Below are 20,247 nucleotides of genomic sequence, written 5' to 3' on the forward strand. Positions count from 1 at the left end.
ATTCTATATCCTATGAAATTATCCTTCACAAGTGAGGGAGGAATGCTTTCTCAGACAAGCAAAAAATTGAGGGAATTTGTTGCAATAAACCTGCCTTGCAAAAAAATGTTAAAATTAGTTCTTCAGAAAGTTAGAGAACAATATAGGTCAGAAACGGATATCTACATAAAGAAAGGAAGAGCTTCAAAGAAGGAATAATTAAAGGTAAAAATCAACCTTTTTCTTAATCTTAATTGATCTAACAGATAACAGTTTGTTCAAAACAGTAATAGCAAAAATGTATTTGAATATGCTTATGTATATATATGCTTCCATGGAAGTGAAGTGAATGACAGCAAGGGATGGATGGGAGAAATTACAAATATTTTGACAAAAAAAGAAAAAGAGAAAAAAACATTTTGTTATTATAAAATAGTTGTACTACCCATGAAGTGGTATAGTGTTATTTGAAAGTAGACTTGAATTAGTTGTAAATGTATATTGCAAACTCTAGGGCAACCACTAGGAAAAGTAATAGAACCGAGAAAATATGGGATTATGTACAATGCTGAATTAAAAGCACAAAAGGCAGAGAAAGTACGAAAGACAAAATTGGTGGGGGGGCGCCTGGGTGGCTCAGTTTAAGCGTCCGACTTTGACTCAGGTCATGGTCTCACGGTTTGTGAGTTCGAGCCCCACACTGGGCTCTGTGCTGACAGCTCAAAGCCTGGAGCCTGCTTCGGATTCTGTGTATCTCTCTCTCTTTGCTCCTCCCCTGCTCATGCTATCTCTATCTCTCAAAAATAAACATTTTTTAAAAATTCAGAAAGACAAAATTGGAACAAAGAATAAGGACAACAAATAATAAACATGGTAAATATTAATCCAACTATATCAACAATCACTTTAAACATCAACAGTCTAAATACACCAATTTAAAGACAAAGATTGTAAGAGCTGATCAAAACATAAGATGCAACTATATGTTGTTTTCAAGAACCTGGTTTAATTTTGTAAAACATTTATATACAGTGTTATATAAGTTTCAGGTGTACAGTATAATGATTCAACAATTGAATACATTATTCCGTGTTCATCAGGTATACTCTTTATCCTCTTTACCTATTATACTCATCCCCCATACCCATCTTCCATCTGACAACCACCAGTTTGTTCTGTATATTTAAGAGTCTCTTTTTTCTTTCTCTGTTTCTTAAATTCCACATGAGTAAAATCATAGGCATTTGTCTTTCTCTGTCTGATTTATTTCACTTAGCATCATATTCTTCAGGTCCATTCAGGTTGTTGCAAATGGCAAGATCTCATGCTTTCTTACAGCTGAGTAACATTCCATATACATATATATACTCCACATCTTTATTCATTCATCTATGGATAGACACAGGTTTTTTTCCATATCTTGGCAATTGTAAATAATGCTGCAATAAACATAAGGATGCATATATCTTTTCAAATTAGTGTTTTCATTTTCTTTGAGTAAATATCCAGTAGTGGAATTACTGGATCATATGGTAATTCTGTTTTTAATTTTTTGAGGAAACTTCATACTGTTTCCACAGTGGTTACACCAGTTTGCATTCCCACCAACAGTGCATGAGGGTTCCTTTTTCTCCATATCCTTGCCAACACTTGTTGTTTCTTGTGCTTTTGATTTTAGCCATTCTGACAGGTATGAGGCAGTTATCTCATTATGGTTTTGATTTGCGTTTCTCTGATGATTAGTGATGTTGAACATCTTTTCATGTGTTTGTTGGCTATCTGTAGGTCTTCTATGGGAAAATGTCTACTCAAGTTCTCTGCCCAATTTTAATTGCATTATTTGGGTTTCATGATGTTGAGTTGTATAAAATCTTCATATATTTTGCAAATTAATGATCACTTGGAAATATCTTCTCACATTCAGTAGGTTGCCTTATCACTTTGTTCATGGTTTTCTTTGCTGTATGATAGCTTTTTATTTTGATGTAGTCCCAATACTTTAACTTTGCTTTTGTTTCCCTTGCCTATCTAGACTATCTATCTAGAAAAATGTTTCTATGGCCAATGTCAAAGAAATTACTGCCTATGTTCTTTTTAAAATATTTTTTTTTAGGAGTTTTATGGTTTCAGATCTCACATTTTAGAACTTTACTCTATTTTCAGTTTATTTTTGTGGATGGTGTAAGAAAGTAGTCCACCTCCATTCTTCTGCATGTAGTTGTCTGGTTTTCCTAGTACCATTTGTTGAAAAGACTGTCTTTTCCCCACGGTATATTCTTGCCTCCTTTGTCATATATTAACTGACCATATAGGCATGGATTTATTTCTGGGCTCTCTACTCTGTTCCATTGACATATGTGTCTATTTTTGTGCCATAACTATACTGTTTTGATTACTATGGCTTTGCGGTATATCTTGAAATCTGGGATTGTGATGCTTCCAGCTTTGTTCCTCTTTTCAAGATTGCTTTAGCTATTTCGGATCCTTGTGGCTCCATACAAATGTTAGTATTAGTTGTTCCAGTTCTGTGAAAATTGTTGTTGGTATTTTGATAGGGATTGCATTAAATCTATAGATTGCTTTGGGTAGTATGGACATTTTTACAATATTGGTTCTTCCAATCCATGAGCATGGAATATCTTTCCATTTGTTTGTGCCATCTTCAATTTCTTTCATCAGTGTTTTATAGTTTTCAGAGTACAGGTCTTTTAGCTCCTTGGTTCAGTTTATTCTTATGTATTTTATTATTTTTGGTGCAATTGTAAATGGGATTATTTTCACAAGAAACCCATTTTAAATATAAAGGTATAGATTAAAAGTATAGGGATAAAGAAAGATATACCATGCTAACACAAATTAAAAAAAAAGCAGAGTTAGGAATATTACTTTCAGACCGAGCAGATTTCAGAAAAAGGTAATTATGAGGGATAAAGAGCAGCATTTCATAATGATAAAGAGGTTAATACTGCAAGAGGATATAGGTAGAGGCTTTAATACCTATCTATCAGAAATGGACAGATCCAGGGAAAATGAATAAGCACACAGCTAATTTCACTAATACCAAAATCTATTGTATTTCTACATACCAGCAATACACACACACACACACACACACACACACACACACACACGCACACGATACCATTTACCAGCATCAAAAAATACTCTAGGAATAAAGCTCCCAAAAGTTTGACCTTTTTAGAGTAAACAGAGATAATGCTTATATCCTTCCCAAACTGATATTCAGTTACTGTAATCTCAATTAAATTTTGTTTGTGATGAAACATTTAATAGATAATTCTGAATTTATATGAAAACATAAACAGTCAATAATGGCCAAGAAACCCAAAATAAATGAATATATTTATATAAAATTTTACGTTGGAATTCCTACCGAAGGTCACATACAAAAAAATCAATTCTAAGTAGATTAAAGAACTAAAAATAAAAACTGAAGTAAACATTTAAAAGAAAATTGTAACAGTATCATCCATAAACCTGGAGAAAAAAATTGTTTAACAGGAGATAAAAAGCACTAACCACCATTTTTTGAGGAATGGGGGGAAAAACCCATATATTTGATTACATTGAAATCAAGAGGAGCTTCTCTTATTTAAAAGACTCCAATTACAAGACAAATCTCAAAGTGAAATAAAATATCTGCAACATATTTAACAAACCAATGAGTATGATTACAATCTTAAAAATTATAAACCAGTACAAAAGAGATAAACAATCTAACAGAAGAACAGGCAAAAAACTTACAGTTGTCCAGGAAAGTCAAATGACTAAAAGGCATAAGTAAAGTTGTTCAACTTCATTAGTAATCAGGCAAATGCAAATTATAACTGTGATAAGATTAACGAACACTTTACAACCTGAGAATCCGGTGTTTGTTGGCAAGAATGTAGAATAATGGAAATTCTCAAGGCACTAGTAGAAGCATACTCTGTTATGACCACTTTGGAAAAGTCTACCATTATCTGTTCATTTGCAGATAAACATGACCTACAACCCAGCAGTGTTAAATATAAGTAATATTCCTAGAGAAACTCATACAACTATGTTCCAGTATACAAAGGAATGTTTACAGCAGCATTACCTATAATAGCCCCAACTGTAAGTAGCAGAATGGATAAATACACTGTGAACTGGTCAGTTACTGAAATACTATACAATATTGAAATGGGATGCAATCATGTATATGAATCTCCTTCTCTCTGCCTCTCCCCCACTTGTGTTTTTTCTCTCTCCCTCCCTCCCTCAAAATAAAGAATAATAAAAAAAAAACATTAGAATTAATAAATGGATTTAGCAAAGTTGCAGGATACAAAATCAACACAAAAATCAGCTGTATTTCTATACTTTAATGATGAACAATCCAAAAAGGAAATTAAGAAAACAATTCCATTGATAAAAGTATCAAAAAGAATAAACTACTTAGGAATAAGCCTAAGAATGTGTAAGAAAAGTACAAAATATTGATGGAAGAAATTAAGGAAGATACAAACAAATGAGAAGACATCTCACGTTCATGACTGGAACACTTAATACTGTCCATACTAAACAATGTCCATACTACCAAAATAATCTACAGATTCAGCCTAATCCCCACCAAAATCCCAACAATATTTTTTTTTGTTGAAATAGAAAAATACATCCTAAAATTTATATTGAATCTCAAGGAACCTCAGATAGAAAAAGCCATTTTGAAAAAGATGAATGGAGTTTGAGGGCTCACACCCCTGATTTCAAAATGTGTTACAAAGGTACAGTCAAAACGGTGTGGCACTAAGAGAGATAAGTAGACCAATGGAATAAAGAACGCAGAAATAAACTCTTACACATATGGTCAAATAATCTTCAACAAAAGTAACAAGACCAGTCAATGGGGGAAAAAACAGTTTCTTCAACAAATGGTACTGGGAAAACTGGATACTGACATGCAAAAGAATGAAGTTGGACCTTACCTTACACAATATATAAAAGTTAACTCAAAATGGATTAAAGATCTAAGGTGTAAAATTATAAACTTCCTATAAGAAAACATAGGGGAAACTTCATGACACGAGACTTGGCAATGATTTCTTGGATATGACATCTAAAGTATAGGCAACAAAAGCAGAAATAGACAAATGAGACCTCGTCAAACTTAAAAACATTTGCCCATCAAAGCAAAATCGAGAGTGAAAAAATGATCCAAGGAATGGGAAAATACATTTGCAAATCATGTATCTCATAAGGGATTAATATCCAGAATATATAAAGAAATTAACAAAAAATCCAAATAGAAGGAAAAATAAAAACAGAGAGGGAGGTAAACCATAAGAGACTCTTTTTTTTTCTTAAAGTTTATTTATTTTTGAGAGAGAGAGAGAGCAAGCTGGGGTGGGGCAGAGAGAGGGAGACACAGAATCTGAAGCAGGCTCCAGACTCTGAGCTGTCAGCCCAGAGCCCAACACAGGGATTGAACCCATGAACTGTGAGATCATGACCTGAGACGAAATCGGCCGCTTAACCGACTGAGCCACACAGGTGCCCCTAGACTCTTAAATACAGAGAACAAACTGAGGCTTGCTGGAGGGGAGGTGGGATGGGCTAAATGGGCGATGGGCATTAAGGAGGGCACTTGCTGGGATAAGCACTGGGTGTTACACATAAGTGATGAATCACTAAATTCTATTTCTGAAACAATGATTACACTATATGTTAACTAACTTGGATTTAAATAAAGTTAAAAAAGAAAAATATCAAATAAAAAAGTTTTTTAACTGGGCAAAGGATATTTCTCCAAAGATGATTTACAAATGTCCACCAAGCACATGAAAAGACGCTCAACATTTCTATCTGAGAAATGCAAATCAAAACCACAATGAGAATTCACCACACCCATTAGGATGACTACTATCCAAAAAACAAAAACAAACAAACAAACAAAAACAAGTGTTGGTGAGGATGTGGAGAAAATTGTAACCCTCGTATACTGCTAGAGGGATTGTATAATAGGCAGCCACTATAGAAAACAGTGGAAAGTTTCCTCAAAAAATAAAACTACCAGGGCACCTGGATGGCTCAGTCGATTAAGTGTCTGACTTCAGTTCAAGTCACGATCTCACGGTTGTGAGTTCGAGCCCCACGTCAGGCTCTGTGCTGACAGCTCCAAGCCTGGAGCCTGCTTCCGATTCTGTGTCTCCATCTCTCTCTGCCCCTCCCCTACTTGTGCTCTCTGTTCTCCTCTCTTAAAAATAAGCATTAAAATAAATATTTTTAATAAAAAATAAAAAAAATAAAACTACCAGATGATATAGCAATCCAATGTCTGAGTATACATACAGAAGAACTGAAAGCAAGGTCTTAAAGAGACATTTGCACACTCATGTTCATATCAGCAATATTCACAATAGCCAAGAGCTGGAAACAATCTAAATGCCTATCAACAGATGAAATAAACAAATTGTGGTATATCTGAAAACAGAATATTACTGAGTTTTAGAAAGGAAGGAAATTTGGTCGCATGTACGTGGATGAACCTAGAGGACATGATGTTCAGTGAAAAAAACCAGTCACAGAAAAACAAATACTTTACGATTAATATATTTCCATGAGGTACATAAAGTAATAAAATTCATCCGGCACCCTAAGTTCTCCATCTTAATCTGGGTATTGTCATACAGGTGTGTTCATTTGGTTTATGAAAATTCATCAAGCTTTGGCTAACAGACACATGAAAACATGTTCAACAGCACTCATCATCAGGGAAATACAAATCAAAACCACAATGAAATACCACCTCCCCCCTGTCAGAATGGCTAAAATTAACAATTCAGGCAACAACATATGTTGGTGAGGATGCGGAGAAAGAGGAACGCTTTTGCACCGCTGGTGGGAATGCAAGCTGGTGCAGCTACTCTGGAAAAGTGTGGAGGTTTCTCAAAAAATTAAAAATAGAACTACCCTACAATCCAGCAATTACACTACTAGGTATTTATCCAAAGGATACAGGTGTGCTGTTTCAAAGGGGCACATGCACCCTAATGTTTATAGCAGTGCTATGGACAATAGCCATATGGAAAGAGCCCAAATGTCCATTGACTGATGAATGGATAAAGAAGATGTGGTATATATACACAATGGAGTATTACTCGACAATCAAAAAGAATGAAATCTTTCCATTTGGAACTACGTGGATGGAACTAGACTGTATTATGCTAAACAAAATTAATCAGAGAAAGACAAGTATCACATGACTTCACTCAAACGGAATTTAAGATACAAAACAGATGAACGTAAGGGAAAGGAAGCAAAAATAATATAAGAACTGGGAGGGGGAAAAACATAAGAGACTCTTAAATACAGAGAATAAACTGAGGGTTGCTGAAGGGGTTTTTGGTGGGGGATGAGCTAAATGGGCAAGAGGCATTAAGGAAGGCATTTGGGATGAGCGCTGGGTATTATATATAGGAGATGAATCACTGGATTATATTCCTGAAATCATTATTGCGCTATATGCTAACTAACTTGGATGTAAATTTTTAAAAAATAAAGTAAAATAATTAAAAAAAAAAAAGAAAATTCACCAAGCTTTACATGTAATTACATTTTCTTACATGTAACACTTCAATCAAAAATTTCAGTTATAGGGGTGCCTGGGTGGTTCAGTCAGTTAAGCTTCCGACTCTTGATCTCGGCTCAGGTCATGATCTCATGGGTTTGTGAGTTCAAGGCCAACATTGGGCTGCACATGGTCAGCGCAGAGCCTGCTTAGGATTCTCTCCCTCTCCCTGTGTCCCTCCCCTGCTTGCACACACTCACACTCTCTCTCTCTCTCTGTCTCTCAGAATAAGTAAATAAACTTAAAAATAAATTAAAAAATTTTTTTCAGTTATAGTAAAAAATCAGCCAACAGAAGAAAAAGAGAAAAAGGCAGGAAGAAAGAAGAGGTTTGCTAATCGTAAGTAAGCACATATGTAATGGGTTAAATCAGTAAAGCTTTGTGATAACAGTTAAACCAGTGATGCTCAGCAATGATCACTCAAATGAGTTAGTCAGCTGAAACATGCTGCTGCATACTAAGTCCTAAAGAAAGGGGAGCCAATAATTGAGAGAGCATTCCTAACTGAAATATACAATTAATTTGGTTATTTTAATACTGCTATAAATATAAGTCTCTTAATAAGTACTAATTACAAAAAATAATAATAAGTACAAATTACAAAAGAACGGATACAGAAAAACAGCCACTCAGTACATATTCATTCATTTGAATTTAAGTATTGAGTGTCAGACAATGGAACGCTATTATAGACCCTGGCCTATAAATAAGAGGTAGACTAGATTTTTTTTCAGAAAGTGCCTCATGGTCCTGAACTAGAGACAAAAGGGGTCCTACCTGTACAAGAAGAGGAGGCAGATAAGCACAGGATGCTATGGGAGCACATTCAGGTTTTCCAAATCTGTTGAACTTTCTCAAACATCCCTTTCTAAAAAGAAATACTTCTAAACAGGAGCAGGTGCAAATAAAGCTACCAATGGCTAATTAAACTAAGCCCCCCTTCCCCACCCTCTAGGCTTTTAGGAACAAAGATATATATATATATATATATAAAGTGTGAAAATGATAAGGCAGCTTTGACACAGCACAAACACAAAGGTTACTTGTACCCACTATTCTGTTGCAGATGGTTTCGAACAAAACACTGACATTATACTTATGCCAGAAGTAAGCCACATTCATGTGTATGTATACATATTACACAAAAATCTACCTTCTTTGCCAGTTAACTGTAGAGACTTGGATCTGATGAGTGGGAATGAGGTTCTCCTTTTCAAATTCATATCATCATAGGAAGAGAAACACCTAAAACATGAAGAAAAACCAACACTGAGAACAGGGTAAACTACATATAATTTACTCTGCAGTTGGGGCTTGATGGAAGCTATCGAGAATTAAACACGCCCCAGAATACTGATCTCTAGTGTAACACTCCACTTATTGTTTATTATGTGTTAAAAAAAAAAAAAAAAACTTTAAAGGTCATTCTCTAAAAGGTGCTACATTAAAATATCTATTATCCTCTCCCTTTGAATTCCACATTCGAGCATCCTTTACAACCAAAACATTTCAAGGGTATGCACTTCCTATTAGTGTTTTCTCTTTAATCCGGGCTACAGAACCTTCCAGGTACAGGACCATCTCTCTAGTTCCAATGATGTTTTAACACTGCAGTTGTAAGACAATCATATGGGGGAAAAATTATCCCAGTATTCCTTTATTCTGTCAAATTTCTCAAAAATGTAAAAAACACAGTAAAAAATGTGAAATAAGATGCTGATATTACCTTTTAGGGCTTGGATATTGATTACTTTTAGGAAGTTTTGAAATATAATCTCCATCAAATTGAGAGGGGTTTCGACAGCGCTGCATACAAAGCATCAGTCCCAAGACAACACAGAGAACCAAAGATATGACAAGATAGCTCTGTCGATCTGAAACCTGATGGAAAAGGATTTAATAATTATTACATAGTTTATATATTATTAAATATTATATTAGCATTAAATTTTGTTATATTATTATTATAGTATAAAAATTATACTAGGAAAAAATATAGTGAGATATAAAAATCAAAAGACAAATCATTTTTAACATTTTTAAAATGTATTTCCAAATGATAAAATGTAAGGCATGTTCTTAGAAAACGTACTACTGTGAGGCAATGTCTTTTTCTTCTTTCTCCCCCCCAATTCTTTGAACGTTTTCAAACCTAAGGAAAACTTTAAAAAATAGCACAATGAGCATATTCATGCCTTTCACACTATGTTCACCAAAGTTAACATTTTGCCACATCTGCTGTGTCTTTCCATCTGTACTATTTCCTCAGGGAGGGAAAAAAAAAATCTTTCTCCTGCCCAGTCTTTGTCGTCTTACAATACTCAACCAGCAATCACCCAGTTATTTAAGCCAAAAACGTGGGGATCATCCTTAGTTGCTCGTCCCAGACATCCAATCTTTCAGTAAGGCTTGTCATTCTCTTAAATATTTCCTGAACACAACCTCACACTGTTATCCACTTCTAACATCTCAGTCCAAACCAACATCACCTCACTCAGGTTACTGAAACTGCATGCTAACTGGTTTCCTCCTCACTTCTGCTCTTGCTGTTCCCCAAGAGGCAATTCTCCACAGGACAACAAATGGGGAGCTTCTCAAAGTGTTGTCAGTGAGACGACCCACATCACTTCTTAATTCTTTCCAATGACTTGCAATGATCAGAATAAAATTTAAACTCTACATTGCCTACTAAGGCCTACATGACTGGATCCCTGACCCTCCTTCCCCTCATTCACTCCGCTCCAACCATGCCAGCTTTCTTTCTACCCTCAGACACATTACACTATTTCTTTCTTTCTTTTTTTAATTTTAGTTTATTTTTTTGAGAGAGAGAGACCGATTAGGGGAGGAACAGAGAGAGAGGCAGAGAGGATCTCACACAGGCTTTGCACTGTCAATACAGAGCCCAAAGCAGGGCTTGAACCCACGAACCATGAGATCATGACCTGAGTCAAAATCAAGAGTCAGACACTTGATCAACGGAGTCACATTACACTATTTCTTTAAAAAAAAAAATTTTTTTTAACGTTTATTTATTTTTGAGACAGAGAGAGACAGAGCGTGAACGGGGGAGGGGCAGGGAGAGAGGGAGACAGAATCGGAAGCAGGCTCCAGGCTCTGAGCCATCAGCCCAGAGCCCGATGCGGGGCTCGAACTCACGGACCGCAAGATCGTGACCCGGGCTGAAGTTGGACGCTTAACCGACTGAGCCACCCAGGTGCCCCATGTTACACTATTTCTAATCGTGGGTCCTTTGCCCTAGTTCTGCTAGTAACAGGTTTGTTTGGACCCTAGGCCCATGTGGCTGCTAAGTCTTCTTGAGTACTCAAGTTCTAACACCACCGCCTCAGATAAATAAGCCTTCCAAAATCACTCTAGCTAAAGGAGCAACCCTTGCCATGCCACTCCACACGCACACATTTCATTTCTATCCTACTGTCCCTAACATATATTTACTATATATATTCTCTCTCTCCCCCAGGAGAGAGGCACTTATGTGGCCAGGGACTACTCACTGCTGTATGCCCCGAGGACTACATAGCTCACACTTCATATACACTGGATGTTCAATAAATACTTAATAATTCAACAAAATTTTTGCTTTGTTAAGCAACCGAAGAAGACTTTTTGAGCTGAAAATGAAGTATCGGTGGTCTGAAAAAGGCTTAACAGAATTCACTTATAACCATATTTTAGCTAAGACCTAAACTATGAATGCCTTGTTTTCCAAAAAGATTATCATTATTAATATATAAACTTTAAAATGCCACATCCTGGGGGCCCCTGGGTGGCTCAGTCGGTTAAGCATCCAACTTCAGCTCAGGACATGATCTTGAGGTTCGTGGGTTTGAGCCCCATGTCAGGCTCTGTGCTGACAGCTCAGAGCCTGGAGCCTGCTTCGGATTCTGGGTCTCCTTCTCTCTCTGCCCCACCTGCGCTTGTACTCTCTCTCTCAAAATAAATATTAAAAAAAAATTTTTATAAAATGCCACATTCTGGTGTTGTGAACAAGTTCTCTATAAATGACAATTTTGTTTGGTTAAAGATCTTAGACACTACATTCTTAAGAATCTTGTCTTTATGACAACCTCTACATATGCAGTTTGTCTTACAACAGCAGCAATAACAATTACCTCACGTTGTAATTCTGCTACTGTTGTCGATAGGTTTGAAACAAGCTGTGTCATGTTGGTCAATTGTGCCTGTAGTAACTGGATGGCTTCAGTTTGCCGCTGATCCTATGATAAAGAAAGAAATAAGTATTATTTTTGAGTGTGTGCAAGTTTCATCTGTACTTTAAATATGCTGTAAATTCAAGTAAAAACACCTGGAAAAATTACTAAGTTCCTCAAGAATTAAAAAAAACCATATTAATAGCAAGCTCTTAATGAATGAATATGGTAAAGTGTGACCAGAAATTTAAAAAAAACAAAACAAAAAAAGAATCTGAGATTGTTGAACCCTCCTTCCCCTCTCCCTCCAAGAAATCATGTTGCCATTTACTGCTACCATGTAGAATACTGTCTAATAGAAGTTAATAAAATACTTTTCAAGTTAATTTGGGCTCCATATGTATAAACAAGCATATACTCAGCTATATGCAAAACATTTCATCAAATACATGTTTTTCAACCAAAGCACAAAAACATGTTGAAAATTTTTTGAAAAATGTTTTTGTATATAAAGCAGGCTCACAGCAAGCTTTTAAAAGTTCTATTTTATTGCACATTAGGATGGAACTTATGATGTCACATAATCAAAAACCCACAACTGATGAGCTTGTCAATGCTAAACTAATCCCCAATGAAAATAAATCAATCAAAACACCTATCTTTCCAGCTTAGATAATCAACAAACATGTCTTTATTTAAAATATCATTTGCATGTATATTTTAGGGAAATATGCATCATACTCATGGTCAGGAACCTATATTAGGGACACTGTACTGAAAATTTCAACTTACTAATGAATTTGGGGAAGAGGGAAACAGGACAGAAAGTAAAAGAAATCTAACACTCTGTAGGATGCTGTATGAAATAGCCATATAACCATTTATCATTCCAGAGTAAGTTTTTCGAATTTAGATTTAAATAAATTTTTCGAGGCACCTGGGTGGCTCAGTCAGTTAAGCATCTGACTTCGGCTCAGGTCATGATCTCACAGCTCATGGGTTCGCGCCCTCCGTTGGGCTCTGTGCTGACACCTCAGAGCCCGGAACCTGCTTCGGATTCTGTGTCTCCCTCTCTCTCTGCCCCTCCCCTGCTTGTGCTCTGTCTCTGTCTCTCTCTCAAAAAATAAAACAATAAAAAATTAGATTTAAATAAATTTTAAAACTCAACTGTGTTGGGGGGCGGTGGGGGTTGCTTGGGGGAGATGGATGTATAAAACTGTAACCAAAAGTTTCACTTCCCTTACTGTGATACACTGGTACTTTCTATCCTACTTCCATCTTTTTAAGATGCTAAAGGTAATTCATTAAACTGTATCTTCTGACTCACATTTGACAAATACTGATAAATTCCTGATAGTTACAAACATTTAAAGAAAAAAAAACTTTGAAATTTAGTAAGTTGATTAACACTTCTCATCAAGACTGATCTTTAATACTGTTAATAATACACAAATTATTTAAAAGTATTTAAATAAGTCTTTGAAACATAAGGCACAGATATTATATATATCGTAAAGAGAAAATACAGATGGAAAATAATTTCAACCATTAAAATCAATGAAGAACTAAATAAATATTGTGTTCACAGGTCAGAAGACAGTATGTTAAAATGTCGATTCTCCAAACTGATCTATAAATTCCAACAAAATCCCAGTTAAAATGTAAACATGTTGTTTTTGTAGAAATTGACAAGCTGATTCTAAAATCTGTATTAGCCAAAACAATTTTGGAAGAGATGAACAAAGTTGGAAGATTCACGCTATGTGACTTCAAAAGTTCCTATAAAGATACAGTAATAGTTAACAGTCTGGTATCAGCATAAAGACAGATGAACAGAACAAAATAAAGGAATAAAGGAATATTCATGTTTTTCCATCCCCATCCCCACCAAAAAATAACTTTGATCATTACTTTGCAACACGTAAAAATTAAAATCAATCATAAACCTAATGTAAAACAAAAGCTATAAAACTTTTAGAAGAAAAGAGAGGAAAAAAATCTTTATGACTCTGGGTTGAGGTAAGATTTTATAGAGCAAAGACAAAATGGGTAAATAGGCTTCAACAAATTAAAAACTTCTGCTCTTCAAAAGATACTTTTAAGAGAAATGACAAAACAAATAATGAACTGAGAGAAAATATTTGCAAAGCATATCTCTAATAAAGGACTTGTATTCAAAATACGTAAGTAACTCAAACTTCAATGAAAAAAAAATGCTAAAGGAGGAAATTTGAATGGAACCACAATTGTAATGTGTCAGGAACTGAGAGTAAGGTGCTACTAAATTCTGAAACCTCAGGCCTCCTCACCTCATCTCATCATCCCCTAGTCCGGGATAAACTTTAGAAAAATATAGTGTTTCTTCATTGTAGTAACACACTGTAAAAACATTTAATAAACATCTGAATACTGCAATACTGAAACTGTTTCCTTAAAATCAACATGACAAGGCAATGGCCACTATTCTATGGCATCAATGCATAGCTCCAGGCAAGAGATAGAGAAAAAAAGAAATGAAAAGATATGAGGATTAAAAAGAAGCAACACAGCTGTTCTCATCTGCAATCAGTCAGACTGTCTGTGTAGAAAACCACAGAAGATTTGAGTTTAACAAAGTCCACTGCACTTCTACCACATACCCACACACAAATTTTGAAATGTAATAGGAACAATGCTCAAGAAAATTCTCTCTATAGGAGAGAGATGCAGATGCTAATAGCTAGGTAATTTCCCAAACATGACATCCTCTAACAGGCTTAAGGGGAAGAAATGAACACCTATCAGGGTGAAGAAATGAACAAATACTACTTATTCTTCTTACCAGCAAGGGCCTACAGAATTCAGAAGAAATTTATACAAAAAGTAAATAAGGCTTGAAGATGACCAACCTGCTCCTCTGCTATTCTCGAAGTATTCTGAAGTTTTACTATTGTTTTATTGAAAGCCTTCTGCATTTCTTCCATTTGTTTTCGGTACCTGTGGAGTAAGAAATGATTTAAATTAGCTTTAATTTCTTATTTATTAATTTATTACTGCAAACACACTTCTGATTTCAATATTTGAGATAAATCTACTTTTTTGAAAATGACTTTGCTGAGGCCTGGAACACTTATAAAAGTAAAATAAAGAAGCTCCTTGAGCTATTTGCTACTTTAACATCAATTCTATGCATCTCACTGCTATCCAAGATTAGTCACGTTTTTGTTCAATTAATTTATGACAAAGGAACCAAGAATATACCATGGGGAAAGAACAGTCTCTTCAATAAATGGTGTTGGGAAAACTGGACACCCACAGGCAAAGGAATGAAAGTGGACCGCACTCTTACACCATCTACAAAAAGTAACTCAAATGGATTAAAGACTTGAATGTAAGACCTGAGATCATAAAACTCAGAAGAAAACACAGGTGGTAAGCTCCCTGACACTGATCTTGGTGATGGTTTTTCAGCTTTGACAACAAAAACAAAGACAACAAAAGCAAAAATAAACACATGGAGTCCACATCAAACTAAAAAGCTTCTGCACAGCAAAAAACCCCATCAACAAAATGAAAAGGCAACCTGCCAAGTGGGATAAAAAATTTGGAAATAATGTATCTGATTAGGGGTTAATATCCAAAATACATAAAGAACTTCTACCACTCAATAGCAAAAAATTAAACAACCCAATTAAAACACTGGCAGAGGATCTGAATAGGCCTTTTTCCAAAGAAGAAATACAGGTGGACAACAAGTACATGAAAAGATGCTCAAAATCACTAATCATCATGGAAATGCAAATCAAAATCACAATGAGAGATCACCTCATATCTATCAGTATGGCTATTACCAAAAATATAAGAAATAACATGTGCTAGTGAGGATGTAGAGAAAAGGGAACCCCTGTGCACAGTTGGTGGAAATGTAAATTGGTACAGCCACTCCAGAAAACAGTAGGGAGGTTCCTCAGAAATTAAAAATAGAAGTACTATATGATCCAGTAACTCCACTTCTGAGTATTTATCTGAAGAAAATGAAAAACACTAACCTGAAAAGATATCTGCACTCCCATGTTCACTGCAGCATTATGGACAATAGCCAAGACATGGAAGCAACTTAAGTGTTCACCAAAGGATAAATGGATAAAGTAAATGTGGTATCTGTATACAATGTATTTTTCAGCCATAAAAAAAGGAAATCTTGCCACTTGCACAAATGCAAGGATGGAACCGGACGGCATTGTGCTAAGTGAAATGAATCAGAAGAAGAATATTGTATGATCTCACTTATATGTGTAATCTAATAATAACAGTACCCTCAAACACATAGATACAAGAGAACAAACTGGTGGCTGCCAGAGGTAGGAGATGGGGGATGGGAGAAATGGATAAAGTGGGTCAAAAGGTACAAATCTCCAGTTATAAAATGAGTAAGTAATAGGGATGTAATGTACAGCATGATGACTACAGTTAATAATACTCTACCGTATATCTGAAAGTTGCTAAGAACAGATCTTAAAAGCCCTTATCACAAAGAAAGAAAATCTTGTAACTATGTAGTAAGTGAACGGTAACTAGACTTAATGTGTGATCATTTCACAATATATGCAACATTAAAACATTACATTGTATACCTGAAATTAATGTTAATTATATCTCAATTAAAAACAAAAAAATTATTAGTAATTTCTGTGGCTCCCTTAAGGCAGCTGATGGGTCAGGGAGAAGCAGGTGTGAGGTACCTACCTATGTGGGCATGCATGCACATGCACAAACAATTTGCCAATAAATTGTATATATGGATTAGGAGGAAACCCATTGGGACAGAATGATGACCTTAGTGACATCTCATTAGAGGCATCTTGATTTAAAAGGAGTAGGGAAAGGTGGTGTTTCAGATACTCTGGACATTTATTGCCTAGGTGTTTATAAAATGTTGGAAAAGAAGTCCTGAGAAAACCAGACACTTAAGGGATAAAAAAGAGCAAACAAGTACAGGGAAAAAGTAGAACTATGACTGGGGCTCTAATCACTGCATAAGCACACTGGCACTTATGAGCACAAGAGCATAAATTATCACAACTAGAACTAAGATTCTAAGACATGAAAGACTGCAAATGTTGCCTAATCATCCAGTTCAGTCCACTTTAGTCTTCACTTACTTAAACTCTTAATTGATATCTTATCTAGTTTCACTAAGAACTGCAACATCCAGGGGCGCCTGGGTGGCGCAGTCGGTTAAGCGTCCGACTTCAGCCAGGTCACGATCTCGCGGTCCGTGAGTTCGAGCCCCGCGTCGGGCTCTGGGCTGATGGCTCAGAGCCTGGAGCCTGTTTCTGATTCTGTGTCTCCCTCTCTCTCTGCCCCTCCCCAGTTCATGCTCTGTCTCTCTCTGTCCCAAAAATAAATAAATGTTGAAAAAAAAATTAAAAAAAAAAAAAAAAGAACTGCAACATTCATAGTTTATATAGGTATTACATATACAGTATAGATACACATGTTATATAATACTATAATGTCCCCATGAGTACTGTGGGAACCAAACAGTAAAAGTGGCTGAAGTTAAACAACAGAAGGAGAAACTGATTAAATTCAAACTTGTCACCCTAATATATATATATATAGATAGATAGATAGATAGATAGATGATATAGATATAGATATTACATCACTTAGTACTTCTAAAAATCAATTCTTTAAGTCCTTGATCAATATCCAAATAACTTTCTTTCTCCAGCTAAAATGGCACTGACTACTATTATATCATGAGATAATTAATCCTCTCCTCCTCTAGTCACAGATCATACTATGCCTCTTACCTCACAGTGCAAAGTGGACTGTGCTAATTATGATAAAGCTTACCTTTGGCTAAGCTCCTCCAGATAGCGACCACTGAGAGACATGTTAACTTCTAAGGCTTTTATACGATTATTAAGTCTCATAAATACTGACTCCTTTTGGTTTGATCCATGTACAAGATTTCCATTAGTGTATCCTAGATCTGTGGAATTTTGCAGTTCAGCATAAAAGTCTGTAGCTGTCCTCTGTAACCCTCTTAAAAGGGCATCTTCCGGAGATTGTTCTTCCTCTTTCACTTCAGGTAATGAAGAAGAATCCGTAACGGGAGTCAAAATTTGCTTTGGTGTGTCAGCTATGTTCATTTTGGCTTCCCCATCTTCACCGTCTGGCATAGAAGCAGTGTTTACAGGTGGCACTATTGTTTCAGATAGCTTTGTGATAATGTGCATGGAGTTTATATCTTCTTTTACAATATTATCCATTACTTCATTAAGTTTATTTGTTTCATAGATCACAGTTGGCTTCTCTATAGAACTAAAACTCTCAGACTTTTTTTCTGTTTTATTAACAAGCTCAACAGAACTCTCCAGGGGGATCACTTGAGATGGTGTAGGTCCTGTCTCAAATTTAATAGGCTCAGATACTTCTATTTTAGATAATGAATTGATTTCTGGAGTAACATCTAAGAGAAGAGATTGAGAAAGAGTTTGAGGATGGCTTGGTTCAAGTTCAATTGCATCTGCACTGTGATTAATCAAATCACCTTTGTGCATACTACTTAAGTCACCTGGAACAATAGTTTCAGCTTCCTTTTCATTATTCTTGCTGTCCATTTCTCCACTTGGAGGTGGCAAGACTAAAACATCCACTGATTCTGCAGGTAGCGGTAATGGTTGAGCTGACACAAGATGATCTTTTTCTTTCTTTACAGCAGTTCTGCTACGTTGCCGATAAAGAGCAACTCTAACTGAACACCATTTATATATATATTCAGAAAAACTAGAAATACAACAAATTGTAGATAGTTCACTGCAAAATATTTGTGTCTCTGACTCAAACCAGGGTGATGATTCATCCTCCTGTTCACCACTACCCAGAAGGGTCACTGTAGATGGACTTGCCTCTTCTTCTTCCTCTTGAACTAGCTGTACAATGGGACTCTCTTTTGGAGTCTCTGGTGATGATAGCTCTGTATCGTGTATTTGTCCTTCAGTGGTTACAAACCTAGAAATATGTATCATAATTACACATCACTTTAATTAGAAATCTAAAGTTAAAATTGCGTTAAAAAAATCAATGTTTCATTCATAAAATAAAAGGAAGGCTGAAAATACAGAAGAAACTGAAAACTTTTTTGGATGAATTTTTCCCTACAGATCATTTTCATTATAAAAAGAAGTATTACTCACAAATGGTGACAGAAAGGCCATTCATTTATCAGAGATCAGCCAGATGACTGAAATGACCATATTTACTAAATGAAACTTACTTTTTAAAAATATCTATTTAAGAATTGCTTGTACGTGGATTCTAGAACTAGAATCCAAGGTTCTAAATACTTATGAACGCACTTTGTGTTTAGGTATCATACTTTTGAAAGGTAGCTAGATTTCTCAAAGAAAATTTTTCTGTGGATGATTAGGGGATTTCTAAGGTAGCATTACACACACACACACACACACACACACACACACACACACATGATTATCTGCATCCCTCCCTCCCCAACTCCCCAAAATGATTTTAATATCATCTGGGCTAATTATCTATTACTTAAAGGCAAATACTTAATCACTCTAATGAAAATCTTGGCTAATAATAATAGTGCCCCATCTGTAACTCAATCCCATCTCTAAGCCCTAGCGTATGTATGTAAGGCAGGGGAGTGTGTGGGGTGGAACGGGTGGGAACAGTGTTGTAAATTATAATTTCTGTGGTTCATTCCAAAAAAAAAAAAATAATGAATTTCCAGGTGTAGCCCTTACAGCACAAAAGGTACAATCTTTTTTTCAAATAACGCAATTTGAATGCCAAAAGAAACATTTTCATATACAATTTTCCTACTTTGAAAAATTACTAAGAATGCCAGGAAATGTTTTTGAATAGACTAATATCACAATAGCAAAGGTAGGAATGAAACAGTACCTAAAAAGCTAGATTTTCATCTTGTTGACAGTGAAACAGTAAATTAGATTATGTTCCTTTAAATAGACGATATATAGATATATAATCTCTAAATATCTTCTACTGCTTACTATGTACCATATAAATTATGACAGTGAAAATGAGCAGAATCTGAAGAAGGGGAGGGAGAAAAACTAAAGTGAATTAATTTGGTACAAATTAAATTATATACCATCTGTACATGCTCTAATCGGAGCTATACTTTAAAAAACTCAAACCTGGAAAAAGAAAATTAGTCATCTTTTCATAGTAACTCAACAATGACACCCTATCATGGATTCTTTCATTTTCATTTATTTTCTTCAAAGAAATTGCCATATAATCATCAAAAAGAATTTAAAACAAATAAAAAAAAACATTTAAAAGCAAATAGATTTTATACAAAAAAATCTATTAAAATCAAACTCTAATACAGAAAAGTAAAAACTACTACATTAGTGTGATGTGGTATCTTTCAACATTCATGTGTGTGTGTGTGTGTGTACATATATAAAATGAAATCGGTTTCATTTAGTTTTGAAA

General features: G+C 35.3%; 1 protein-coding gene and 1 long non-coding RNA gene across 7 annotated transcripts in view; one reads left to right on the top strand and one right to left on the bottom strand.

The window, feature by feature from the left end:
• The window catches only part of LOC113595641 (uncharacterized), a 75,008-nt gene extending 66,683 nt beyond the window's left edge, over positions 1-8,325 (top strand). Inside the window, exon 4 of the long non-coding RNA XR_003416195.2 lies at positions 7,862-8,325. This is a non-coding gene — a long non-coding RNA (uncharacterized LOC113595641). The remainder of the gene's footprint in view (positions 1-7,861) is intronic.
• The window catches only part of SUCO (SUN domain containing ossification factor), a 90,859-nt gene that overhangs the window by 9,158 nt on the left and 61,454 nt on the right, over positions 1-20,247 (bottom strand). For 5 of the 6 annotated variants that reach the window (XM_053209663.1, XM_027046428.2, XM_053209662.1 and 2 more), the window contains 5 exons: positions 17,605-18,765; positions 14,652-14,739; positions 11,725-11,829; positions 9,318-9,472; positions 8,745-8,836 (listed from right to left, as the gene is read on the bottom strand). In XM_053209663.1, the coding sequence (XP_053065638.1) occupies positions 8,745-8,836; positions 9,318-9,472; positions 11,725-11,829; positions 14,652-14,739; positions 17,605-18,765 (1,601 nt within the window). Of the gene's footprint in view, positions 1-8,368; positions 8,460-8,744; positions 8,837-9,317; positions 9,473-11,724; positions 11,830-14,651; positions 14,740-17,604; positions 18,766-20,247 lie in introns of all 6 variants that reach the window. The other variant, XR_008293324.1, reaches the window with a different exon arrangement.

The sequence above is a fragment of the Acinonyx jubatus genome, chromosome E4 (genome assembly GCF_027475565.1).
Source record: "Acinonyx jubatus isolate Ajub_Pintada_27869175 chromosome E4, VMU_Ajub_asm_v1.0, whole genome shotgun sequence".
NCBI classification, from domain to species: domain Eukaryota; kingdom Metazoa; phylum Chordata; class Mammalia; order Carnivora; family Felidae; genus Acinonyx; species Acinonyx jubatus.